Genomic DNA, 25,859 nt, shown 5'->3' on the forward strand with positions numbered 1-25,859 from the left:
CCTGGTAGAGCTCCTCCTTGGTCACATAAGGCTTCCCCTCGGAGCTGAGGGCCCGGAAAGCACTCTCAATCTCCTCGCTGGACTTGACGTTCTCGGTTTCACGGCTGATCATGAAGGCCATGTACTCTTGCAGGGAGACGTGGCCGTCCCTGGGGGGAGGACGAGCGAAGTGCAGTGTGAGCAGGGATGGTGGGGAAGAGGTGAGGCCGGTATCTACCACTGTCCCTGCAGCTTACCTGTTGGGATCCACAGTGTCTAGGATAGCCTCAAACTCCGGGTCAGGTTCCCCTTCCTCCACCATGGGGAGGTCATAGCCCAGGGAGCGCAGGCAGGACTTGAACTCCTGGTGGTTCAGCCGGCCAGACTTGTCCTTATCGAAGTGTCTGCAGCACAGAGGCCAGGGCTGCTCAGTGCACAGGCCCTGCTGCTCAGCTGCCCCCCAACAGGGTACTGGGGCCATACTCACTTGAACATCATGCTGAATTCCTTGAGGGCTTCTTCGGTCACGCCTGTGGTGTTCCTAGAAGGACAAGAGAAGTAGGGACCTGGCCCTCCACACAGCAGGTGACTGTGCCAACCCTTTGACTGCTGCACTATGGGATGCCCCTGCTGTCTGCAGGCCCTCCACTCCATTCCCAAATGGTCAGGGGCAGTACCTGGCCTGAATCTGTTGCTCCAGGTTGTGCTGCATGCGCATGCCCAGCTGGTCCAGCTGGTCCCACTGCTGGGCCAGGCCCACAGTGCTGTGCTCCGTGTACTTGTTGTCCAGAATGAGGGCTTCCTCCATGGCAGCCCCCAGGTCCTCAATCTTCTTGAGCTGGCTTCTCATGGCTCGAATCTCCTGGTGCTTGCGCTACAGGTTGGGCACAGAAGCATGGGTCAGGGCTCCCCTCGGAACCCAACCCAGACCTGCTAGGAAAAGGGAGTGTACAACAGACTAAAGGGCCTCTCTGTTCTTCAGGTAGACATTGCAGCTGCCAGAGACTTCATTTACTTGGTGGTGCTGAAGAATGAATTTAGGGCCTCGTGTATGCTAGGCAAGAGCACTACCACTTGAGCCACACACCCAAGCCCAAAGACTTAACAAGAAATGTCTTTTAAAAAACAGTTCCAGGCTGTTTAAGTCAAGGGAGAAGAGGTGTGGTTAGCATGCTGGGGTCAGACTTCAGCCCTGAGCACTCACTTTGGTAGCTTCGAGCTGGGACTCGAGAGTTCCTGATTCTTCCACCATGCAGGACCTGAATACAGAGAGCACAGTCAGGATAGGTGCCCGATCTCAACAGGCAAGAGCTCACGGTTAACTACCCTTTTGAGAGAACAATGCCAGGCAGCCTGTGATTCCTTTCACTGAGGAAATACATGTTCTATCTGCATCTGGCCTCTTCCTAACTGGCCTGGGAATCAGGAGGGCAGGCCATAGGTCTCTGGTTTTAGAGACACATGGCCGGGTAGGTCCAGGACCCTGTTCATGTGGCTCCTCAGCACGCAAGGGTCACTGAGGAATTCAGCGTGTCCCCATGGGACCAGAACAGCTGCGGGCCTGGCTGACAGCCCTGCCTCTGCAGCCGGGGGTGGGGGAGGACAAGGAGCCACATTCTAGGGTGAGTGAGCAGAGGAGAGGGGCACCGGGAGGGAGACAAGGCGTGGTTGGGAAGCGGTTCTAATTGTAATGAGGAAGGAGGTGGCTGGTCTTGGGCCGTGGAGGAGATGAACCCTGGACTTGAGTCCATCATGTAGACACAGCCAGGGCCTGGCCTCTTTTCCAGGGCTATGTTCTGAGCAGCAGATGGGCTTGGAAGAATGCTGCTGCTCTCCAAGATAACAGTGCAAGGTCACAAAAGGTTACCCGTGAACAAAGACAACGGACAAGCTGGAGTCACGTGCAGGGACAAGGTCACAGAGTGCATGGCCTTGGTAGGGTTTTAGCTTCATTTTCTCTGTACCCATGTTTGCCCCAAACTACCCTTACAAACCCAATGCACCAGGGTGAGCTCTGAAATCCCCCCAAGTTCAAGTGCTCTAGCAAGGCAAGGCACCAGACTCCCTCCTACCCCAGCAGGCGAGACTCACAGGCACGCCCCATACCCAGGGAAAAGGGCGCCCCAGGGTCTGGAGCAGGAGGCGGGGCCAGTGAAGCAGAGGGGTACAGACCCTCCTCCCAAGCGGCCAGGGTGTGGGTTAGTCAGAAAGCAGAGCCTCCTGGGGAGTCCAGAGTGCATTGGTAAAACCACAGTGAGGGAAGAAGAGAAATAAGAGGAGAAAAACCTTCCAGACAGATCATCCCCAACTTCATACTGATAGACACGAATGACCCGGCGATATGCTATGCTAGTCAAAGAAAAGAAACCAAATGAATACACCAAAGGGAGGCGAGGCAAGAGCGTACGGAGACAGACACGTGTCGCAAGGCCCAAGCTGGCAGCACACAGGCGAGAACCAGGTCCACACTGGGGTAGCTCAATGGGCAATGGGTGAGGTGGGACAGGACTTGAGAGGAGCCATGGGTGAAGGGGCACGGCACAGACAAGACCAAGAACAGCAGGCAGCATGGGGTGGGAAGAGCCTGTGGATCCCTAGCCACAGGGTTCAGGCTGGACACTGCCGTCCCTCATCCCTTCCTGCCCTGGTTTGGGTAGATCTCTCCTCTTGCCACCTTTATGTGCCTGATTTTTCCATCTGTAGAACCTTACGGGGCACCAGGATAAGCCATTCGGTCACAGCAGGCCTGGTGAGAATGGTGAGAATGCACAGGGGAGCAGCCTGGGCAGAGGCCTTGCTGGGATTGGGGATAGCCCTGCTCCTCTCTGGGGCTCCTCCAAGCCCTGTCTCCATCTTACATTGTGACACTGGGAATTTCTGCCTTCTGCTAGGGCCAACAGTTCTGGTTACCCTCAGGAGGAACCTGGGGGCTGCACAGCTCCCTATTGAGTACACCCAGCACCCCCAGAACTGCCACCCAGCTTCGTGCCCACTGACCCCCTGGGGCTTAAATGTGGTGTCTATGGACACGCTCAGGAAACAGGTAAGAGAAGGCCAACCAATCCTGGCAGCCTAACAGGCACAGGATTCCCAGAGGCTCTGACCTCCCTGCCTGGTCACATTCTCTATGTGAAAGGAGGGAAGACCTGGAATCTGAATGGAAAAGTGGGATGCTCCCTGCTGCCACCCTGGTCCGATAGCAGGCTCTGTCAGGGACAGTGGGCTGCAGGGCAAGGCACACACTCCTTGTGAGGTGACGGGACAAGGTGGGCAGGAAAGCCCATCTTGGCATCCTCTGCAAGCCAGGCCACAGGAGGACGAGGGATATGGGGACAAGCACATGAGACACCACCACACCACGAGCCCGGAAAAAGAAGACAATATTAACCCATCGAGGAGGTATGTTCTGTGGAGGAGATCCAAGCAGCCACGAGACAAGGTGGTGTCCAGACGCAGCAGCAATCGGGAAGAGGGGACAGAGAGAAAATACAAGAAAGAGAAATAAAACCAAGAACATCAGTACCATCCTGCAATCAATTCTGTGTCAAATATTGCTGAGTTTCTGCTGGGATCTGGTCAGGGGCTGAGCACAGTCCCTCCTTGCCCAGACATCTGGCAACCTCCTCTTTGGGGAGATGTACCACAGAGAGCCTTACAGATGTCCACCCTCTATTCCAAAGCCTGACCAGGCTGTGCCAACCTTCTCTCTTTAGTCCAAGTAGACCTGATTATAAACAAAGCTCCCACGTGGTGGAGCTGGAGGCCTGGGGATCTAGCCGCGGGGACCAGAACACTCCCCAGGTTGCCCCGCAAGGCAGGCACCTGGTCTCCTGGATCCACTGGTGGAAGGCATTGGCATGCTGGGCAAACTCCTGACGCAGCTTGTCATTCTCCTCCTGCCGTCGCTGCTCCTTCTGCAGCTCCAGCTCCCGCTCCTGGGACCAAAGGGAGGCAGAGGCTACCTTCTGCTGGGCCTTGACCACTGCACTGCAGGTGAGCTCAGCACAGACATGGTCCTGGCCCTAAGTCCCTGGGAAATACTGTAGGTCTGGTAGAAGTAGAAGGCATCACTGCCAAAGTGGACCACATGCAGCAGACCTGGGGGCCAGGGAGGATTGGGAGGTGAATGGCCTGGGATGGGCTGGGGACAGGGCCAGGCTCACCTTGATGATTTTCTGCAGGTTTCTCCATGTCTCCTCCAAGGCCTCCATGGTGAACCAGGTGTAAGGGTTGGAGGCCACACGGAAGCTCTTGATCTGGCGGTCTAGCTCGGCCAGCTGGTTGAAGTCAGCCTGTGCAGAGCTGAGGGAGGAGCGGAAAGCATCATGGGCCTCGCGCAAGGCTTTGATTTCTTCCAGGGAGTTGCAGCGCACTGGATCTGTCAAGTCCTCCTCTGCGTTTTCAAACCAGCTGTTGAAGGCAGAAGCCTTTTTGGCGAAGGTCAGGAAGAGGTCTTCCACCTAGAAGCAGAGGCAGTGAGTTAGGAGAGGATGGATGGGCAGGAAGGCCGGGAGGCTCCTGGGAACCAGAGAAGAGCATGACCTGCTGGGAGCCTGGCTCCACTCTTTGCTTTGTCTACATGTCTGCTTCACAAAGTCTCTGCCAGCCCTTCACAGCATGGTAGAGGGAATTCTGGTCTGCCATTCCTGATACTGGGCCTGCTGCTGGCCTTACCTGGTCCACCCTTACCTTACGGAAATGACTCTGGGCCTCGAGCAGCTTCTTCTTCCGTGTGGCTGAGTTGGCCAGCAGCTGGCTCCATCTCTTCATGAGGGAGGCGTGCCGGGCCTCAATGGCCTTAGACTGGATGTGCTTGGCGGCCAGCAGCTGATCTTTGAGGGCAGTGATATTGGCAATACCTTCCTGTTGGAAGGCCTGCAGGCCAGCATCAAATGTTTCCTGGAACAAGCAGTGACAAGCAGTGAGATGTTCTTCCTAGTGTCTCAGTGCAGATGGCTTAGCACCTGGCCTCCAGGTGTTCACACAGGGTGGGTTGCCTGGAGCTCCACCTCCTTCCTCTTGGCACTTCCTGGCTGACCCACTTTCCTCCTCGCCTCAGAATAGATTCTTAGCTGCAAGTGCTTTCGCTCCACCATGCAGCCTCTGGGAACAGCTCTGCGTGGCCCAGGGCTCCTGACAGGCTCTCCCCATGTGACCACTTTTTGTTTTCCCTTTTGTGACTGAGCCTAGCAAGGCTTGCCCCACTGTCCCTCACTTACTGAACACTGAGCAGCACCCCTTGTGTCCTAAGTCTACGGTGCCCTCTGTTGTGCAAGTCCTGTTAGCCTCAAGTAGGCCACTGTGAAAATGCCTGATTACATGTTTGCTTTTGGCTAGTCTGGAAGCTTCAAGGCCAGGAACTCACTAATGAATCCCCACAGCCATACAGGGGATCAACAAGTACCTCAGTAAAGGGCAATGACCACAGCAGTGTACCAGGAAGTGCTATTTGGCTAAATACAGTCTACGACTAGAGAGGCCACACTGACCTGCTTGGTGAGGAGAGTCTGGACTGAAGACAGATCTCGGCCATAATCATCTGTCTTCAAGCTGTTCTCCTTTTCACCTATAAGACCAAGCATCAGACCAGTAGAGTGAGATGGATTAAAAAGGAAAGTCAGAGAACTGAGACAAACATCATTTTGTTCACACTTAAATTCCAGCTCTCTCTGACCCCACAGCACCTAGGCATCCTCTGAACCAGAAGTGATCTTTCTAGCTTCCAGGTCATGTAGGCCTGGTATCTGAATCCAGTTCTCCTCCCATAGGAGGTGGGCAGGGCCCCGGCCAGAGCAGCCTGTGGGCAGTTTTGATGTAACCTGGCCCCTCTGGTGAGCCCACTCTGCTCCAACCAACTATAGCTTGCTTCAGGACTCACAGGCCTATGTTTGGTAAGCCCTAGTGTCAGCCAGGTGCTTACAGGGCTCTGGTCTTTGGGCTCAGGCTCCCTGATCTGAGTCAGTTTCTCCTCTGAAACAGGAAACCAACTGCACAGAAAAACACATATTGTGGCTCTGGGAGAATGAGAAGCTTTGGGCCTGCTGAGCTCGCTCACCGATCCAGGACTCCACGACATCAGCCTTCCAGTTGAACTGGAGGAAGGCCGAGTTCTCATCCAGCTTTGCCTTCCTCTGGGCGGCAGCTTTCTCAAGATCGGACACCTTCCCACTCAGGCCCTTCATCTTGGAAGAGATGTTCTCTTCGTGGTGATTGTTCTATGCCAGGGATAGAAGCACTAATCAGCCAGCTTCCCCCCCTTCCACTGGAGTCACCTAACCAAGTTCTTAGAAAGGGGCTCAATTCCCTCAGACAGGAGGTTTACTCTTCTGGCCATTGCAGGGTGGGCATGTGGGTGAGGCCTCCTGAGGATGAAGAGCAAAAGCCTCAGGGTGAAGACCCTGTGCTGACAGTACTGTTTCTGAAATTAATGCTGAAAAGGATGAAGGGGTTGGCATTTTAAATTATGACTTTTTTTTTTTTTTTTTTTTGAGGTACTGGGGCTTGAGCCTACACCTTGAGTCGCTCCACCAGCCCTTTTTGTGATGCTTTTTTCTGAGATAGGGTCTCTCCAACTATTTGCCCAGGCTGGCCATGAACTGCGATTCTCATCTCTGCCTCCTGAATAGCTAGGATTGCAGGTGTGAGGCACTGGTGCCTGGCTTTTTTTTTTGGGCAGCCCTGGGGTTTGAACTCTGGGTCTTACACTTGCTAGGCAGGTGCTCTTATGGCTTGAGCCTCTCCAGCAGCATGTTGGATATTTTTCAAGATAAGAGTCTCTTGAATTATTTGCCTGGAGTTGGCTTCAAACCACAATCCTCCTGATCTCTGCCTCCCAAGTAGCTAAGATTACAGGTGTGAGCCACCAATGCCCAGCCCACGCTCACCTTCTTAATGAGGTCTTGCCCATTCGTGCAGACGTCATTCACACGATCTTTGTGGACAGTGAAGTCTGTCTCGAAAGCTTCATGTTTCTTCAGTAAGCCCTAAAGTGAAGCAGCAAGACCAGCTACTGATGTGCTGGTCCTGGGATAGAAAGTGATAAAATGGATGCGCCCCATCCTCTCACCCTCTAGTCTAGGGGAACGGTAATAATACTGCAGCCCGAGAAGGCCTTTCTAAGGGCTATTACGCACTTGCTGAGGGATCTAGTGTCCTTCGTTCCCCCTAGATCATGAGAAAGGAAGCAGTAACCTAGATGTGAACACTGACAAAGCAATGGCACTCAGTGAGCACATCTCACAAGGACCCCCTTCTCCCAAGGCTTTCTTTTCCTTAGTACACAAAGTCCTGGAGGAAAGCCAGTGACTTCACCATCATCCCACCTAAATCATTCTGACAAGCTGAGGACACTTTCTGCAGTGTCTGAGGGGCCACTTCAGTTCTCGACAATGCAAACTCTGCTTGCAATCTTCTGGTCAGAACTTAGGACCATATGACCATGACATTGGACAGCATCATCTCCCAAAAGAAGTCTTTTCAGTCCCATGACTTGGGCTGCCTTGGGACTAGCTCTGATGACAGAGTGCAAGGAGGATGATATATGGGGCACCCTTAAGACACCCTGCAGTTTTAGCCTTTGCTCCTCTGAGGTCACTGAAGGAAGCTAGTCCAGCCTACTGGACGATAAGAGAGGCCTTGTGGAGCACAGCAGAGATGTCCTAGCAGAAAGCCAGGCCCAGCTAGCAGCCATGGAACTAGAGTCATCCTCTGCCTGGATGTAGCTGCATGAGGGATCCCAAGTGAAAGCTGCAGAGGAAACACCACCATTCAGAGAATACAGGGCAGGAAGAAATGCTTGCTACTTTTAAGCAATGAATTTTAGGTGGGCTGTTATACAGAAACTATCAACCAGTTTAGAATGTGCTGAGCTATTCCCTAACATCTGAGGACTGTGAATGTGGAAACAGGGTCTCTGTGGATGGTGTGTGCTAAGTTAAGATGAGGTCATTAGGGTGGGACATGTGACCATGATATTTTTCAGCATCTCCTATCAGTAGAGCTGGTGTCTTTAAAAAGAAAGGCATTCTGGACACAGATACACAGAAGAGAACATTAGAAGAGTGGAGACAACCATGTGGAAAAAGACAAGAGACTGGAGTGCTGTTGCCATAAGCCAAGGACACCTATGGCCATCAGCAGATGGAAGAAATCTTCTCTGTAGGCCGTGGAGAGAGCATGGCCCTGCCTGTACCATCATTTATACTTCTTGCTTTCAGAACTGTGAGACAGTAAATTTCTGTTATAAGCCAACGAGTCTGTGGAACTCTACTTGGTTCTCCTGACCTGGATAGCAGCAAGTGTGTCCCCATAATCTTCGCTGGCCACCAGTGTCATTTTCTCATTGATCCAGGCTTCTTCCTCTTCTACATTAGCTACAAACTGCTGATACTCTAAGGATTCCTCTAGCCGCTGACCCCTATTTACAGAAACCAGGAAAAAAACATCAGTGATTTATCTCCTGTGACTTAAATTCTCACAGGTCACGTGTGCTTAAAATGTTCATTAAGAGGGGGATGTGAGTCTTTTAGCCTAGCCGTCTATGGTATGCAAAGTAGACAGGGTATTCTTCAGACAGGAAACTGGAATCATACACCGAGACCAGCTTATCACCGGCCTACCGGCTCCGGAGCCAGCCAATGGAACTTCCATGCTCAAGGAGTCTCTTGTCCATGCACTCACCGCGCGGCTGCCAGCTGCTTCAGCTCCTTCCAGTGCTCCACGAACTGAGCCAGGCGCTGCTGGATCTCCTCCTGCCCAATGGTATTGTCATCGGACAGCTTCTTCCCAGTGTCCAGGACACCCTGATAAGCAAAACCAGTCCATTGCCAGTGACAGTGCTGCTGATGCCTGCTTCTGGATGCCTCTGGCTCAAGGCTCCAAGGAAAAGGCCTCAGTGTCATGAACATGAAACTCCAGTGAAATAAGAGCAAGGGACATCTTTGTCCATCACCTGGCCCCCTTCCCGCCCCTCTGGCCTCTCAGACGAAGATGCTCTCTCACCTGAATGGCTGGCTCGTGTGCAGCCAGTTCTGCCTCTAGCCGTTTGTGCTTCTTCCTCAGGTTCTGCACGCCTGTGAGATCTCGGCCATAGTCCTCAGAGCTCACTAGCAGCTTCTTCTCCCTGGAGAACAGAGGAAGGTCAGTCTGCACTGCCTTATTTACTTTTATTTCTGGTGGGACTGGGGTTTGAACCCCAGGATTTGTGCTTGCAAAGCAGGTGAGCCACATCTCCATTCCTGCTCTGATTATTTTGGAGATGGGGGTCTTTTGAAATATTTGTCTAGGCTAGTCATCCAACCATGATCCTCCTGAGCTCTGGCTTATGATGGTTTTTTTTTTTTTTTTTTTGGCGGGGGGGTGGGGGGTGGGGGTGGTGGTGGTGGTGGTGGTCAGTACTAGGGTTTGAACTAAGGGCCTCTCATGCTTTCTGGGCAGGTGCTCTACCACTTGAGCCACTCCACCAGTCCTTCACTGTGTCCTCACAATCTGGAAAGCCTGAAACCCCTTGCCCCCTGGGCCTTGGGGAGTCACTGCGAGGTTGCAGAGCTCATACTTGATCCAAGACTCCTCATCATCCATGTCCCGGAAGAATTGGTGCAGGCGGTGGGACTCGCTGAGCTTGGCTCGCCGGGAGGCCGCCATGCTCTTGATCTTCTGGAAGCGCCCGTTGATGGTGTCCCGCTTCTCCTTCACTTGGGAAGTGTCAAAGGCGCTGCTGGTCATCAGGCTGTCTGCCTGGCTGTTCAGGTCTTTCAGGCGATCCTGGGGGAGGAGGCAGATGGGAGGGATCAGAAAACTGGGTCTCCCATGAATGGCTGCTTGAAAATGAGAACTCAAGAATTCTTACTGGGAGCTGGGTGCTGGTGGCTCACACCTGTAATCCTAGCTACTCAGGAGGCAGAGATCAGGAAGATCACAATTTGAAGCTAGCCTGGGCAAATAGTTCTCGAGACACTATCTCAAAAAACCCATCGTAAAAAAGGACTGATGGAGTGGCTCAAGGTGTAGGTCCCGAGTTCAAACCTCAGTACCTCTCCCACCTCAAAAAAATAAAATTCTTACTGGGGTGTGGAGCCTTGTTGACTTGAAGTGTCCTATGTGGACCCATGGCACTCAGGGAGGTCAAAACTATTTTCATAATGACACTAAGACACCATCTGCCTGTTTCCCTGTTTGGACACTGGCACTGATGGTGTAAAGGCAAGGGGTAAGGAATGCCGGTGCCTCAGCATGCAGCCAGGCAGCAGCAAACTGTAACTGTACCCACAGAAACCTAATCATTGCCATCGGCCTGTAGTAAGAAATGCCACTTCACTTAGCAATGATCTTTACTTTTCTTTTATAATACTGGGGTACTGAGCCTCAGTCTGGCCCTTCCTTCTTCCTACCTCCTATTCCTTTTTGCTGTACTGGAGTTTGAACTTAAGGCTTTGAGCTTGCAAGGCAGGAGCTCTACCACTTGGCGATACCCCCAGGCCCCTTTAGCTTTGTTTTTCAGGCTAAGGTCTCACATTTTTGCCCAGGGCTGGCCTAAGACCACAATCCTACCTAAGGCCTCCTGTGTAGCTGGGATGACAGGTGTGTACCACTACACTCAGCTTATTTGTTGAAATGAGATCTCACTAACTTTTTGCCCAGGCTGGCCTCTAACCTCAGTCTGCCTAATCTTCACCTTCATCTTCTGGTATGAGACTGAGTCTCACAGGTGTGAGACAAAAGGTCCGGCAAGAATGGCCTTTATTTCTTCTTTTTTGTGCTGAGATCAAATTCAAGACCTTGCATGTACTCTACCACAAGGCTACACTCAGCTCCAAACACATTTCTTTTAAAAAGCAGCAAAAGTTAATTTTATTAAACATTCACGCTCTTTTACTTGAAAAGGCAGGCAAAGTATGGTCTTTGATCCTTAGGTATCCAACAGATACTGTCATGAATAATAAAATGAGCCTGTCACTTCAATGAAAACTGACAGTTTATTGCTAAAGATAAAATTCAAAGATCTGGGGAAAATCAGAGTTTTGGAAAGTTTATATCCATCATCATGAACTTGTCAGCTTCCCAAACCATAACAATTTTTCTGACAAGATTTGTGGTGATATTAATGAAGGTGACATGAGTTGTGTAAACATGTAGAACCAACGTATATAACTCAGCAAACCAATATTTACCAACTGAGCCGTGCATAGAGTGGGTAACAGAGCCATTCAAAGTTTGAGGTGGACAAAGGGACTTTCATGGTTCAGTATGAAAACCTGACTGATAAAACTCCCACTTACGGATGCTGGTACAGTCACAGTGCCTTCACAGTGAGCCCAACTAAAATGCCCCGCTGGGACACTGCACTGTCCTCATAGACAACACACATCTGAACTTAGAAACAGCCACAAAAACTCATGTCTTGGGCTGCTGGAGTGGCTCAAATGGTAGAGAGCCAACCTAGCAAGCATGAGGCCCTGAGTTCAAAATCCAAACCCCAGAAAAAAAAAAAAAAAAGAGTAATCCCCCCATGTCTCTCATTAAACTGGACTAATAATTAAAGAGATTCGCAAAATTGCAACAAATGCCACACTTCTCATTCTTTTTTAAAAATAGTTGTTTTGGTTTCTTGCAATGGGTTCTTTCAATATAACCCAGGCTGGCCTTGAACTCTTGATCTTCCTGCTTCAGCCTTGAGTACTGGGATTATAGGTACAGGCTACCACATTCAAGCTTTATTCTTCTTCCTTTTCATGGAATACTGTTATCGTTCATATACATGTTACTTATATTACAAAACTTGTATTGTTTATTACTATTTGAAGCACATTAATATTTAAAATTTTTCATTTTCAATCTTAATTTTTTACTGAGTTAATTACACATTATAAAATGACACAAAACAGTACAGGTTCTGTGTATTCTTCCCCAGCAGTAACAGCTTTTATAACTATAGTACAACATCAAAACCATGAAACTTTCTACATCCTGAAAAACAAACAAACAAACAAACAAACCAGGAAACTTACATTCGCATAAGCCATTAACGTTATAAGCCTTATTTATACGATATCCTTCTTTTTATTTTTTGGTGCTTGGGATTGAACTCAGGGCCTCTTGCTTGGTAGGCAGTTGCTCTACCACTTAAGCCACACCCATAGTCCTTTTGCTTTTAGGTTTTTAAATTTTTTCCAGCTAGGGTCTCATGCTAACCTTGCCTGGGCTAACCTCAAATCCCAATCCTCCAACCTCCACCTTCTGTGTAGGTGGGATTACAGCAAGGTACAACCACACTCAGCTGGTTTGCTGAAACGGGATCTTGCTAAGTTTTTGCCCAGGCTGGTCTCAAACTAAGATTCTTCTGTCTCTGCCTCCTGAGTAGTTGGAATTACAAGCATGTATCACAAGCCTAGTCCCACCAATTTTATGCACACATTTGCATGCCTCTGACTGAATGCAGTCCCATACATTCTGATCATGTGTAGATTGCTGTAATCAGTGCAACCCCTTTACATATGCAGCCCCCTCTCATCTTTACCCCACAGTCACAAAGCTGTTCTCCATCTCTGCAATTTTGCTATTTCAAGAATAAAGATACAGGGCTGGGCACTGGTGGCTCACACCTGTAATTCTAGTTACTCAAGAGGCAGAGCTCAGGAGGATCGAGGTTCGAAGCCAGCCTGGGCAAACAGTTCAAGAGACCCTATCTCGAAAAAACCTTCATAAAAATAGGCTGGTGGAGTGGCTCAAGGTAAAGGCCCTGAGTTCAAGCCCCAGTACTGCAAAAAAAAAAAAAAAAAAAAAAAATTAAAGATACAGGATCACTTAAGACTATAACCTTCCAAGGAAGTCTAGTTCATGTAATTTTTAATGATGGTAAGGACTATGGTAAATAAACTTGCAGAAACAAAATCCCTAATGGGCTGTGGAAAATTGTGACTATAATGGCTCCGAGACCACCATGTCTGAAAGCCAGATACCATTCTCTTTCTCAAACCTTCTAGCTGTCCCGAGGCCTGTGGAGTTCAGTTGCTGCCCCTCTGCTTGCCTCACAGGCTGGCCTGCCCTACTCACCTCATGGGCTGATATGTCAGCCTCCAACAGCTGATGCTTTTTAAGCAGGTTGTTCACAGAAGCCAGATCTTTGCCGTAATCTTCAGATGCAAGAAGGGCCTCCACCTGGGGTTGAAAATGCAAAAGAGAAAGGCTACTGGTTTGGTGCACATAGAAAACCCAGGATGCCCAGCTTCTTCTTGATCATGAATTACTGTTATGCCTCCTGAGCTGGGTCCATCTGCCTGGCCTGCCACTCTCCTCCTCTACCAATCCAGTGCAACTCAAGAGCTTATAAATTCAAAGAGAAGGCTCTAGGCCCAGGCTTCATGTCTTCCCTGTGCCACAGGGCAGAGAGCATGGCCACCCCACTGTGGTGCATCTTCCTAGGGCAAGGCTCAGCAGTGTGAGCCAGACTAACACACAAAGATGTTCACTGCACCAAAAAGCAAAGAATACTCAAACCTCAAAGAATCTGGCAGAACTCTCTGAAGAACTTACCCAGGCACTAGAGTGTTTGGGAAGAGTTTTTAGTGACTGTGACACTCCCCCTACTAATGAAAAATTCCTCTGTGAACTCAGCTATGTAAGATATGCCTCTAAAAATATTCATGGAAGTATATAGAGACTGTAAATATACTTTAAAACGTTGATAGTTGTGGTCTCTAACAATTTCCTTCTGGTCAATACCCAAGAGCATTAACACACTGCACCACATGTTCTCTGTCCTCTTCCGATTTCCTACATGAAGGGAGACTCACACACTCTGGCTTCCTGACTCACTGCTGTTTTGGTTCTTGGAGTAGGGTGTTCAGAGATGCCTACCAGCCAGACCCAGCCAGACCCATTTCTTCCCCTGCCTGAGGTCCAGGTGCCACCCAAACTAGCTCTCTTCTCTAAACATCCCCTCTTTGCTCATACATCCCTTATGGCACACAGTGGGTATCTGTGCTGAGGATCAATTTCTGCTGAAAGGCACCTCAAACTGAGTCCTGACTCAGTTTGGGGCCTGCTGACTGGCTAGAAACTCCATTTGTGGGAAGAGAGAACCACTCTGCATTACCTCAGACAGCCAGAAGTCAAAGTCTTTGATTCCAGTATTGAAATTCTGCTGCTTGTTGGCCTCTTTGAGCTTCTGGCTCTTTTCAGCTGACTTCTGCACCAGGAATTGCCACTGGTCAGCCAGGGCAGCCAGGCGGGCCTGGGGAAGAGATATGACCCGTTCAGGATGGTAAAGGCTATGAAGGACCCTTCCCCTAAAGCCCAATTTGGGAACATCTAAGAGGAGATGGAGATATTCACAGGAGCCATCTGCCCAGTGTTCCCATCTCTAACAGCCCAGAGCCTCTAAGCCCTTTATGCTTTCAAGACAGTCTTTGGAAGCACCATCCAGTGGACAGCAGTGCTGCCATTCATTCTTCCTGGGTCAGCAAGAGTCCTGGGGTGGTACCTTGACAGCGTCCTCACTGCCGGCACAGGCTCCACGCTCAATGAGGGAGTTGCCCATGTCGATGACTCCACGGATTCGGTCGGCATTGGCATGCAGCTCTGCCTCAAAGGCTTGGTGCTTCTGGTGTTTGCTCTGAAAATACCAAATCAGTGTTAACACCCAACTCTTGCAAGGCTGTCTTTAAGGCAGGGGGTAAGGCAGAGTGGAAAACCTGACAGAACTAGGGCAAGTGTCGTGTTTACAGATGTCAATCAGGGTATGTGAGGCACCAGGGTGGGTCTGTGGGAGCTCGGCAGAGGGTATGGGCCCAAGGAGAAGGGACATGCACCAGCTCTGGAGCAGGCACAGAAAGGCAGTTCTGAAAGCAGCTGCAGCAGCTGGTTGGGGACAAAGCCTTAAAGTACATCCTTTTTAGTATTTCATAGAAGATGCAATGCCATTTTCGGGATTTTTTTTTTCAGTGGGGAGAAGTACTGGGGTTTGAACTCAGGGTTTTGTGCTTGTGAGACAGGTGCTCTACACTTGAGCCATACAACCAGACACCATTTTCAGTTTTGAATCCACTTGTATGTCAATGGTCATCCACGGCTTTGCCCTTATTGGCCAGAAGCTCTGCCCAATACCATGCACAGGGGTTATCTCATCACCTAAGGCGGAAACCCAGCCATCAGTACATTGGATGGCTGGTCTCAAAGAAACAATCTGTAGCTGCCACAGACTTGGGCTTTGCTGGCCTATCATTTTGTAGCTGTCATTAACCACTCACTGGGGTGCTGTCAAAACCCAACCTGCCAGCAGGGTGCCAGTAGCTCACGCCTATAATCCTAGCTACTCAGGAGGCAGAGATCAGGAAGACCAAGGTTCAAAGCCAGCCCGGGCAAATAGTTCATGAGACCCTATCTCAAAAAACCCAGAGACTGGTGGAGTGGCTCAAGGTGTAGGCTCTGAGTTTGAACCCCAGTACTGCAAAAAAAACAAAAAAAAGAGGGTGTGGGAGCTGGTATAGTTTGTGAGAGTTCACTAAGAAGCAAGATGTGCTGCAACACTACAAGAGACAAATGACGCAACTCTAGCACAACTCTGGAAAAAACACCAGGCAGGTGAGAAATGCAGGGTCTCAGGGGAGAATTATTGGGGAAAGAAAACAAAGAGAACAAAAGCAGCAAAGGTGGGGAGGAATTCTGCATCAAATGTTTCATTTCAGAGGCAGCAGTTGTCAGAACGGGGTCCCTAACTGGCTTAACTCAGCGCCAATGATATTCCCATGGTTTGTCTTCCAATCTCTTGATCCAAAACAAGGATCAGAAGGGTCTCAGCCACAGACTTGGATAAAAATCCAGATCACCCTTCTGTCTTGCTCTGATCACTCTTTGGTTCAAACCCCATTTGTTCTCTTCTGCAGCTTCATTTTCTCCACACATGTGGTGCAAGTTTTGAGCTAGATGGTGACAGGATGTCTCTTTTTGCTACCTGTTGGGCAACATCTGCTTGTATCTTAATCTCCAGCTCCTGTGGGTTGGGAAGCAGACCTTGCCTCTTCTTATCTCTCCAGCTGCTCCTCTCCAGGCCAGCACCTCTGGGTGCTACAGTGGGTGATCACTGGACAAGGCTATACTACCCTGCCTGGGCACCAATACCACAAGCCACAGCAAGAGTGAGCCAAAGTTTATGCACCTAAGCTGATTATTTCATTTTCAAAAGAAGCGCCCTTAAACAAAGCGGTCATCTACTGCCCAAATCAAACACTACACAGAACTTGCTATTGAGGAATGGGAGGAAGATGCTTGCAGGCTAATTGCAACAGAGGCAGCCACATCCTACAGGGACACTGGGATGGAGGACGATGGGGGATCAGAAATGAAAGGATGGATGAAAAGACACTGGTGGACCATGTGTGGCCATGGTGACAGTACTCCACAGAGAAGAGCACAAATACTGGAGCTCATGTATCTAACTCTTAAAAGCACAAAAAAAAACTTACCAGCAGCTTGGAAAGCTACAAAAACAGATTAAAAAGAACAAGAGTTCAGTACACTGATGTGAACACATGTCAGCTGTTAAACAGATTCATACGTCCCCTGGGAAGCGCAGCACCCGGGAAGAATGAGTGTGTTTATACGGGGGCGGGGGTTCCATATGACCAACAAAAAAGACAGCTCTGATCATTTAATGGGGCTTTTCCACTGGCTCAACTTATTGAAGTATTTTTCACTGGTTTGTCTGTGGATGCAAGGTATGTCCCCTTTAAAGAGGCCTTACTTAAAAGATCTACTCACTAACTCAGGGCTACTTCCAGACAGATAGTCAATCAGCTCTGCTCACCTGGATGTTGGTGGGATCCTTATATGACTCGTCACTGGCTGTCTGTAACTTCTCACTGATCCAAGCCTCGATCTCATCCACATCCCGGCTGAACTGCTGTAGAGTCTGAGATTCTCCAAGTTTTGACCTTTTCTCAATCATCTGAGCTTTCAGGCGGCGCCACCTGAGAGAATGAAGCCATGAGTCCAAATGTGAGCATCCTTTACCATGGAGGAGAGGAAGTTGCAGACCAACAGGCCAGGCCTTATGTAAGCACACGTGTCCTCTCAAAGCTGGTGACCGTCAGTACCACAAGACACCCACCTGTCCAAGACCTCGTTGCGCCGGCTTGCAATGTCTCCCTTGGCATAGTGGCCAGCAGCGATGAGCTGGTCGGCAAAGGCCTGCAGGGCGGCGATCTTCTCCTCCTGCAGGCAAACAGATGTGAGGTGAAGGGGGCCTGTGGACGGGCCTTCCCAGACTGCCGATTTTCAGAAGGGACAGGTTACTTTGGGTGACTGGGTACTAGCTGTGGCAGGATCAGAGTACACTGACACGTTAGAAGCAGGAGTGTAAAGAGCCAGAGTGAGTTTGGTTTTCATCATTATGAGAGGAGAGTTTAACTCAAGACAACTCCAGGTCACACTAAGGTGGTCAGATGCTGGAACACTAGCAGGTGTTACACAACAAATTAGGTTTCATAATAGGAAAAGACTTGTCAGATTATCAACAAAATGGCTTACAAAACAGAGTTACATATTTCTTGTTCTTTATGTTCATGTATTCCCTTACTGGCTCACAAATTTCCTCCCCTTAAAAATTATTTTTCCTGGGCCATTATTAGTATTATTACTTTATTTTAATTTTTTTGTTGGTACTGGGGTTTGAACTCAGGGGTTTACACTTACAAAAGACGGCACGCTGCCGCTTGAGCCACATTTCTAGCCCATTTAGCTCTGGTTATTTTGGAGTTGGTGATCTCACAAAGTATTTACCTAGACTGGCTTGGAACCTCAAGCCTCCTGATTTCTGACTCCAGAGTAGCTAGGATTATAGGTGTGAGCCACTGGCATCCAGCCATTATTATTTTTGCAATGCTGGAAACGGAACCTAGGGCTTCACACATGCTAGGCAAGCCCTTTACCACTCCCCACCCTGGTGCCATTATTAAAAGTTTTTAAAGCTGGGTGGGTGGCTCATGCCTATAATCACAGCTACTCAGGAGGCTGAGATGGGGAGGGGATCAAGGTCCAAGGCCAGCATGGGCAAAAAGTTATTAAAACTTTGGAGACTGGGTCTCCTGAACTATTTGCTCAGGCTGGCCCCAAACCTCGATCCTCCCAATCTCAGCCTCCCAAATAGCTAGGATTACAGGTGTGAGCCACAGAGCCACAGAGCTAGGTAAGAGCCTAGAGCTTGGTAGGCAGGGACTCTACCACTTCAGCCACACCCCGTCCCCTCTAAAAATTTTTTTTTAAACTATATATGTATTTTTGTGATTACAGAAGTATTCCATAGAGATAAAACAATGACTATATTGTTTATTTTTTGGCAGTCGATACCAAGTTTGTTTTTTGGAGGTTTTTTTTGTGGTGCTGGGATGTGCATGCAAGGAAAGCACTCTGCCACTAAGCTATCCATACCTCCAGCCCATTTAAAGTCCTTTTTGCCTTTTTCTTTTTTTTGGTGGCACTGGAGTTTGAACTCAAGCCTCATGCTTGTTAGGCAGGTGTTCTTACCTTGTGAGCCACTCTGCCAGCCCTCAAAGTATTTTAATTTAAGGAAATTGGCAAAGTTTTGTAGCAGAGATGACCACATCAGTAACTATTTTTATTCTAATCATTAAAAGAGGAAAGCAGAATTAGTCAACAAATGTGGAAACTGTTAAAAAATTCAGATTAAGACTCCATGATACAGAGCCTCACCTGGACATTGATAGCTTTGTCAAAGTCTTCGTGCTTTTTGATCAGAGCCTCTACACTGTCCAGTGAATCTCCTTTGTCTTCAGTGTTCAAGAAGGCCTCCCGGGCGGCCATCCAGTTCTCAGCTTGCTCACAGTCCCGATGAAACAGCTGAAGAAGTGGATAGGTAGGTGAAAAGATGGGGCCTTTGGCAAGGAAACCTCTGGTCAGAACCTACCTACACGCACCTGCAACTCAAGGCACTGGTCCAGCATCATCCTGCGCTGTACCCAGGCCTTCTCCAGGTCTGTCCGCTCCTGATCGAGAACATCAAGTTTCTCCTTGATCTCTGGGCTGGCATAGTGCCCATGAGCCAGTAGCTGCTGCCCAAACTGCTCAAATGCCTGGAAAGTGCCAGCCCTGGCATCAATTTCTGTCCGATGTTCCTGCCAAGAGGAGGAAAGGGATTAGATAACTGGCAGAAGATGCCCATGTTATTGTCGACCACTGGCTCACAACTAAGGGTGGAGGGTAAAGCCACTCAGCAGACAGGTCTACACACCTGGTGTCGTTCCAGCAAAGCTTCCGCTCCTGTGACATCCTTGGCTAGCTCATCTGAGGACACCAACCCCCGTATTCCATTGATCCAAGACATGAGGTCCCTGGAAACCAGATTGGCAAAGGAACAGCTATTACCTTGCTTGGCAAGTAGGCTCTCTGGGTTAATCTAGATAGCTATCAAGTGGGCTGAGTCTCACAGCTTCTTGATCTTGTTGAGATATTTTGAAGAACAACCCCAGCCCCCCGGCCAAAATTAAACCCCCAAACAGCTTTCTAAGTAAGATCTTTCACCCTGCAGAAATTAAGTTTTTGATAGCTTCAAATGAAAAGGCCTTTCTTTAGGCCTTGGAACCCTAGGCCTGTGCACATATTTAATTCAGCTTCTCAGAGGTGCTGGTGCAAGGGTGTGTAATCAGTGTGTACAGCCACATAGCATATGATTCCTTTCAAAGGAAGCATCAAGAAGAAAGTAAATAGGGTTAGAAAGTAGATGAAAGGTTACACGGGGCTGGGAGAGAAGGGGATGGAGAAGGGTTGGCTAAGGGGTCAACGGTGTTATTGTAGGATGAGTAAAGTTTTAAAACTTGAGAGGTGGTAGTTGTACAACAGTGTCATTGAATCACACACTTTAAAATGGATTGCTGTATGTTACATGACCTTAACCTCAAAAAAAGAAAAAATTCAAAACTATCAACTGGGACCTGTACCAGAGTCCTGGGAAGAGGAGGGGCTTGGATGGATGCAAAGGAAATGTCTGAGACTATAGATATACACATGAGCGTGTGGGTGTGTGCTAGAGAATATCTTTAAAAAGCAAAAAGCACAGAAGAGAAATGCTGTCCTCAAGGCTACTGTGAAGCAAGTTACACCCACCTGGTAACTGCCACCAGACATTAGAAGACTGAGGCAGCAGATCATGGGATATTTGGCAAGACAAGTGGCCTGGGCTCCCAAAATATGTCAATGTCATGAAAGATAAACAACAGGGTGAGCCAATGGTTCACTGCCTGTAATCCTTGCTACTCAGGAGGCACAGAACAGGAGGATCAAGGTTTGAAGCCAGCCTGGGGAAATAGTTCTTGAGACCCTATCTCAAAAAAAAAATCATGAAAAAGGGCTGGCAGAGTGGCTCAAGGTGTAGGTCCTGAGTTCAAACCCCAACACTGCAAAAAAACAAAACAATACTAGGGTAGAGGGATATTGTAACAGGATAAAGGATTATATCTATAATCCTAGCTACTTGGGAGACAGAGATCAGGAGAATCAAGGTTCAAGGCCAACTCAGGCAAATAATTCAAGAGATCCTACCTCAAAAATACCCAACACAAAAAAGGGCAGGCTCAAGTGGCATGAGGCCGAGTTCAAACCCCAGAACTGCCCCCCCCCAAAAAAAAGACTACCAAGTGCACAAGTGCATTGGTAACCCTGAATCAGAACCTGGATTAAACATAAGCCCTGGATATAAAACACATAGTGGAGACAACTGGAAAAAAACTGAACATGGACTTCAATATTCCCGTGTGCTAGGTCTTTCAGGAGCGATGATGGAAACATAACTGTGTATGACACTCTTGCTCTTGGGAGATGTCTGTCTTTAAGTGTTCAGGAGAAAATGCCAGGGATCTGCAACCTATCTGCAGGTGCTCAGAAAACCAAAGTGCCTAGAGATAACAAGAATGTCACAAAGTCAACTGACAACTGTAAGTGATAGAATCACAGCTGCTCCTTGTATTATTTATTCTTTCAACTTTTTTTTTCTTTTTCTTTTTGGTGGGACTGGGGTTTGAACTCAGGGCTTTTGTACTTACAAAGCAGGCGCGCTACCACTTGACCCATACCATACCTCCAGTCCTTTTTAGTCTGGTTATTTTGGAGATGGGGGTCTCTTGAACTATTTGCCCAGGGTAGTCTCAAACTGTGATCCATCCAACCTCAGTCTCCCAAGTAGTAGGGTTATAGGCATGAGCCATTGGCACCTGGCTCAGGACTGGAGTTTGAACTCAAGGCTTCATGCTTACAAAGCAGGCACTCTACCTCCAGTCTGTTTTTTTTGCTCTGGTTATTTTGGAGATGGGGAGGGGATCTCATGAACTATTTGCCTGGGCTGCTCATGAACTGTGATCTTCCTGATCTCAGGCTCCCAAACTTTCAACTTGCAACTCTTTTAAATCAAAAAAGATGATGGGTAAAACTAAGGTTGTCTCTATACTAAATGAAAAATATGTCTAGGAAAAAAATAATACTATTTAGCAAGGGCGCGTGGAGGTGACTGAGTAAGTGTGTACACATACACATATTCTATGTAGGGGTGTAGTTTGAATATTTTATACCGAGCAGGTATTACTTTCATATTAAAAATGACCACAACAATACAAAGCTCTGAGCAACAAACACTGTTTTTTACCGGAAATCACTAAGGAAGCGCTGCAGGTCATGGGAGTCACCCAGCTTAGCTTTGCGCTGGTCAGCGCGCTTCCCCAGGCTGGTCCAGGCTTGGTTTAACTCAGTGCACTTCTCTTTAAGGTCCTCTGCAGACTCAGGATGGGACTGGATCAGGCGTTGTGCTGTCTCCCCAAGGGAGTTTACCTATGGGAAGAAAGTGGTGAGAAAGCACAAATAAGGAAGCTCTGCGCCACAGAAACTGATACTTTGGCTCTGTCCTGGGCATCAGGTACCTTGTCACCAAGAGCTGCCAGGTCCCTCTCGAAGCCCTCATGCTTGCGCTGCAGTGCCTGAACACTGGCTAGATCATGGCCATAATTGTCTGTGTTCAGAGCCTGGTTCTTCTCTTCAATCCATTCTTTGGTTTCGTCTGCATCTCTACAGGTGAGACACACAGGCAGGTTAGTAAATGCTGAGCACGGCTGGCTTGCTTCCAGGGAAAACAGGGAGAATCTGTTTAGCTGGCATTTGTTTGTCAATAGCCACTACCAGCTGCTCTACAGAGGGAAAAAAGACACTTGTTTTTAGCAGTATTCACTGCATATCTATCCACTATGTCACATGTGGTATCGGTGAAAAAGTAAAGATCAGCAACACCCAGCTGTTACGCTGAGATCCTGATCAGTAAGTTGGGGCTCCCACGTGGGCTGGACAGTCACCATTTCTCCCTGCCCCAGTCAGTGCCAGGCCCTCACCTGTGGAACCTCTGTACTTCATGGGCACTGCCCAAGAGCTGGCTCCGCTCCTCAGCCAGCTGCTGCAGAGACCGCCAGCGCTCGTTCAGCTCCTGTAAGAGGTGAAGTGTCAGCCCTACTCCTACCCTCCTGGGTCCCACCCACAACCAGGCCTTTGGGAAATGGCTGAAATGGAGGAAGTGTTAGGGTACCTATAACTTTCTGTTTCCAATCTTCCTAGCTGAACAAATTCATATCCAGCAGCAACATTCCAGAAAGTCAAAAAGCTGCATCCAATGCCTTGGACATTCCCTAAATGGCTGATGGAGGAATCCCTTCTGAAGCAATAGGAGACCCTATCTTGTTCAGTCTCAACCAGCCTGATGCCTGGCATGTGCACCTGCTTTATGAGCAACTGCTGGGTGGATAAATGCCAAAAGTTTCCTCTCTGACACTTGCCCAGTTGTATCTCAAAGCAGACCTGGGGAAAGCTGAGTGCAGGTGTGTGCAGGAGGCAGCAAGCAGAGTAGGTGCTGCTTTCCTGAGAGGTGTCTTAACAACTCCCATACCACTGGAAACCGGAGGGAAAGCCTGCAGCACCATACAGCACTGATGAGGTGTGGACTCGGAATGCTGATCAAGCCACTCTGCCCTGGAGAAGGCTGGTGTTTTGCTTAGGATGCTCGGGAAGTCTCCTGGAGATCCAGGAGAGTAGGAAGGACGTGTCACCAGTGATGAGGACAAAAGCTCCATTGTAGACAGGGGAGGAGTGTAGTGAAGAAAGGCAGGGAAACCAGGGGAGCTGGTAACTGTGTCTTACCTTGATGGAATTGAAGGTGGCCACGGTGTGAACCATCAGACGAGCAGACTGTAAGGAGGAGAGCAGAGGGAAAACCAATTATGCATCTGAAGAGAGATCTGAGCTGCAATGCCACTGATTAGGTCCCAGTGGTCAACATTTGGAGTCGAGGCATTAGAAAAGTATGTGCCACTAGAAGGGCATGAGAAACTCCAAGGGCACAATCAGACCCAGTTCCAGGATTAATTTATCTAACAAAGAGTGAAAAGAATGGTGAAAACCACAACAGCTGACAGGACAAAAAAATAGCTCAAAGACTAATGACTGTCCATATTACAGAACACTCCAGAAGACACTCAGCTTTTACACATGCTATTAGCTAAAACTGTTTAGTTAACAGTGAGGTGCACTAACAACCAATTTCACATCTAATATGGTTACTAGGCTGCTATTCCTAAAGGACAGGGTCAGCTTTGCCAGAATCAAAATGCAGACACTTCTAAAATTCTGAAGGGCCTTGGCACCTCAGTGCCCACCAAATTTATGTGAAAGAAACTCTCCATGTGGGTAGTGGAGCTCATCTGATGTTCCCATTAGCCTCCAGGTGACATGTGGATGTGTGAAGGTCCAGAAGGCAGACCCATGGTCCTTAACCTGTTTCAGAAACAGGAATTCCTCACAAAAATATCGGGAACACATTTCTGAAATAATACTTATGTTGCCCAGAAAAACTCTGTGGAAAGGTCAGATAAAGCAGGGTATATCCAAGCACCAATAAATCAAAGTTTACTACATGAGAAAAATTAAGATTGAGAAATGGAAAGTTGTATCACAGGGAAAACATGTCTTCCCTCCCAATTTGGAGTCTGTATAACGAGAATAGTCAGGGTAGCAAGGGAAACCAATCCTGGCAGCCAGGGTCCCCAAGGCAGGGTAGGATGACAATGTACTCTATGCGGAATGCACTGGCATTGACATACACAGTCCACCCCTACTGAGCACCTGAAAAAAGAACTTTGATTCTGTGTATAACACATCACACTTCCACAGAAATACAATCCCAAGGTCAGAGAGAACCCAGCCCACACAAGTCCAGGGTTGACCAAAGGTTCAAGACAAGCTGAATACTCTGAAAAAGATATGCCAGAAAGGATGTAAAATGTGAATGGTCCTGCAAAGCACTTGGAAACAGTATCTTGCAAAAGAGCACTTACCTTCCACGGGGAGGCTGTTTTGGAATCTGCTTCATCCTATTCAAAAGAGGAGGAGTTTAGCCAGAATGCAAGAGAGCACAGAGCCACCCAGCACATGACCTTCTCTATCAGGGATGCTGGTGTGCCCAGGTAAGTGAACACAATACCATCACCTTGCTGTGACTTAAGAGCTGACTATGACTAGCAATAAACACCAAGGCTGGTTTTGAGGCATTACATAAACATAGAAACATTACAGTTTTTGCATCCCATAGAAGAGATAAAGAGAATGAGGACATGTATTAAGAAAATGACCAATATTTCTTTGTATCATGCTCACAGAATTCTTTGAAAGGGCTAATAACCAAACCTAAGTGATGGCTGTGGAATAAATTTTAGAAGACTGCAGCGATAAAGCACTTTTAGGCTGGGCCTGGCGGCGCATACTTATACCCCAACGCTTGGGAGAGCCTGAGCCAGATCATCAGTTTGAGGCTGCATGTGAAATACTGTCTCAAAAACAACGACAAACACACCCACACAAAACACTTTTGGTCTTCTGGAGAATGGCAAGCAGATATTAATGTCTAGAATTTCTTTTCCAGATATTTTCACATAAAAGGGTCTCTGAGATATGGCAGCTCTTGACTTTGTGTTCTTCCCAAGATCTAAATCCTTCCCATGTTCAAGTTCCACATGGAGCCCCTGTGACATACCTTGGGCATCATGCCATACACCTCCTGCAAGGAGAAGGGAAACTAGTTTTAGCATTGGGGGAAATACACACTTCTCAGAACACACACTACTGGCAAATACTGGCAAATACTGCAGGAGACAGAGAGAGAAGACACAGGAGCGCTAGCACCACTGGCCAGCAGAACTACGAGTCAAGCATTTATATACAAAACCTTTTACTTAGTGAAGGAACTCATGAAATTGCCATTAGGGCTAAACATGTATTTAACTACTTTCACAGCACTTAATTGGCTTAGGGAGAATACTGGAGCCTCCACTGCATAAGGGGAGGGGATACTGGCTCAAGAAAATTAAAACGGCTTGGAGTGCACACAGACCTGGGCCTATGGTCCAGCCACAACTCTGTACTATGAAACACTGCTATGAGGCTATGAAGGACAAAGGAAGGAACCAAGGTGACCCCTCAGGACATCTAAAACTCACTCTAAGATGGAGACACCCACCTGCTGCTGCACGGCTTGCACCTCCTCTGCCATCAGACCTTCAGATTCCAGGTCCTCAGCCACCTTGTTAATGTCTTTCAACCGGGATTCATTGGCCTTCAGATCCTTTAAAGCAAAAGCTATGATAACCAAATCTACAACACCAAGTTGAAGAAGGGCAGGACACAGATACTCAGAAATGATGGCATGAGCCTGTAAAGATCTGTTCCTCAGGTATCTATGAACTGGCTTCTCTACTCAACAGGTCTAGATCAGGACATCTTGAATGCCATATCGAGAAGCTTAGAAAATCACAGAGCATTGGAAGCAGTCTGTCTCAAATTTACTTCAT

At 48.4% G+C, this 25,859-nt stretch overlaps 1 protein-coding gene across 14 annotated transcripts in view; it reads right to left on the bottom strand.

The window, feature by feature from the left end:
* Positions 1-25,859, bottom strand: part of Sptan1 (spectrin alpha, non-erythrocytic 1) — a 63,636-nt gene that overhangs the window by 718 nt on the left and 37,059 nt on the right. For 3 of the 14 annotated variants that reach the window (XM_074053081.1, XM_074053082.1, XM_074053079.1), the window contains 33 exons: positions 25,529-25,633; positions 25,046-25,069; positions 24,351-24,386; positions 23,158-23,205; positions 22,359-22,450; positions 21,897-22,041; positions 21,626-21,807; positions 19,223-19,322; positions 18,909-19,106; positions 18,685-18,831; positions 17,084-17,187; positions 16,781-16,943; positions 16,440-16,454; positions 14,459-14,590; positions 14,072-14,209; positions 13,030-13,134; positions 9,533-9,741; positions 8,980-9,100; positions 8,659-8,780; positions 8,263-8,395; positions 6,864-6,962; positions 6,035-6,194; positions 5,469-5,545; positions 4,669-4,878; positions 4,143-4,439; positions 3,802-3,914; positions 3,368-3,385; positions 2,266-2,328; positions 1,184-1,238; positions 657-853; positions 467-520; positions 237-383; positions 2-149 (listed from right to left, as the gene is read on the bottom strand). In XM_074053081.1, coding sequence (XP_073909182.1) covers positions 2-149; positions 237-383; positions 467-520; positions 657-853; positions 1,184-1,238; positions 2,266-2,328; positions 3,368-3,385; positions 3,802-3,914; positions 4,143-4,439; positions 4,669-4,878; positions 5,469-5,545; positions 6,035-6,194; positions 6,864-6,962; positions 8,263-8,395; positions 8,659-8,780; positions 8,980-9,100; positions 9,533-9,741; positions 13,030-13,134; positions 14,072-14,209; positions 14,459-14,590; positions 16,440-16,454; positions 16,781-16,943; positions 17,084-17,187; positions 18,685-18,831; positions 18,909-19,106; positions 19,223-19,322; positions 21,626-21,807; positions 21,897-22,041; positions 22,359-22,450; positions 23,158-23,205; positions 24,351-24,386; positions 25,046-25,069; positions 25,529-25,633 — 3,957 coding nt within the window. The remainder of the gene's footprint in view (position 1; positions 150-236; positions 384-466; positions 521-656; positions 854-1,183; positions 1,239-2,265; positions 2,329-3,367; positions 3,386-3,801; positions 3,915-4,142; positions 4,440-4,668; positions 4,879-5,468; positions 5,546-6,034; positions 6,195-6,863; positions 6,963-8,262; positions 8,396-8,658; positions 8,781-8,979; positions 9,101-9,532; positions 9,742-13,029; positions 13,135-14,071; positions 14,210-14,458; positions 14,591-16,439; positions 16,455-16,780; positions 16,944-17,083; positions 17,188-18,684; positions 18,832-18,908; positions 19,107-19,222; positions 19,323-21,625; positions 21,808-21,896; positions 22,042-22,358; positions 22,451-23,157; positions 23,206-24,350; positions 24,387-25,045; positions 25,070-25,528; positions 25,634-25,859) is intronic. The other 11 variants (XM_074053089.1, XM_074053085.1, XM_074053092.1 and 8 more) reach the window with 5 other exon arrangements.

The sequence above is a fragment of the Castor canadensis genome, chromosome 13, assembly GCF_047511655.1.
Source record: "Castor canadensis chromosome 13, mCasCan1.hap1v2, whole genome shotgun sequence".
In the NCBI taxonomy this organism is placed as follows: domain Eukaryota; kingdom Metazoa; phylum Chordata; class Mammalia; order Rodentia; family Castoridae; genus Castor; species Castor canadensis.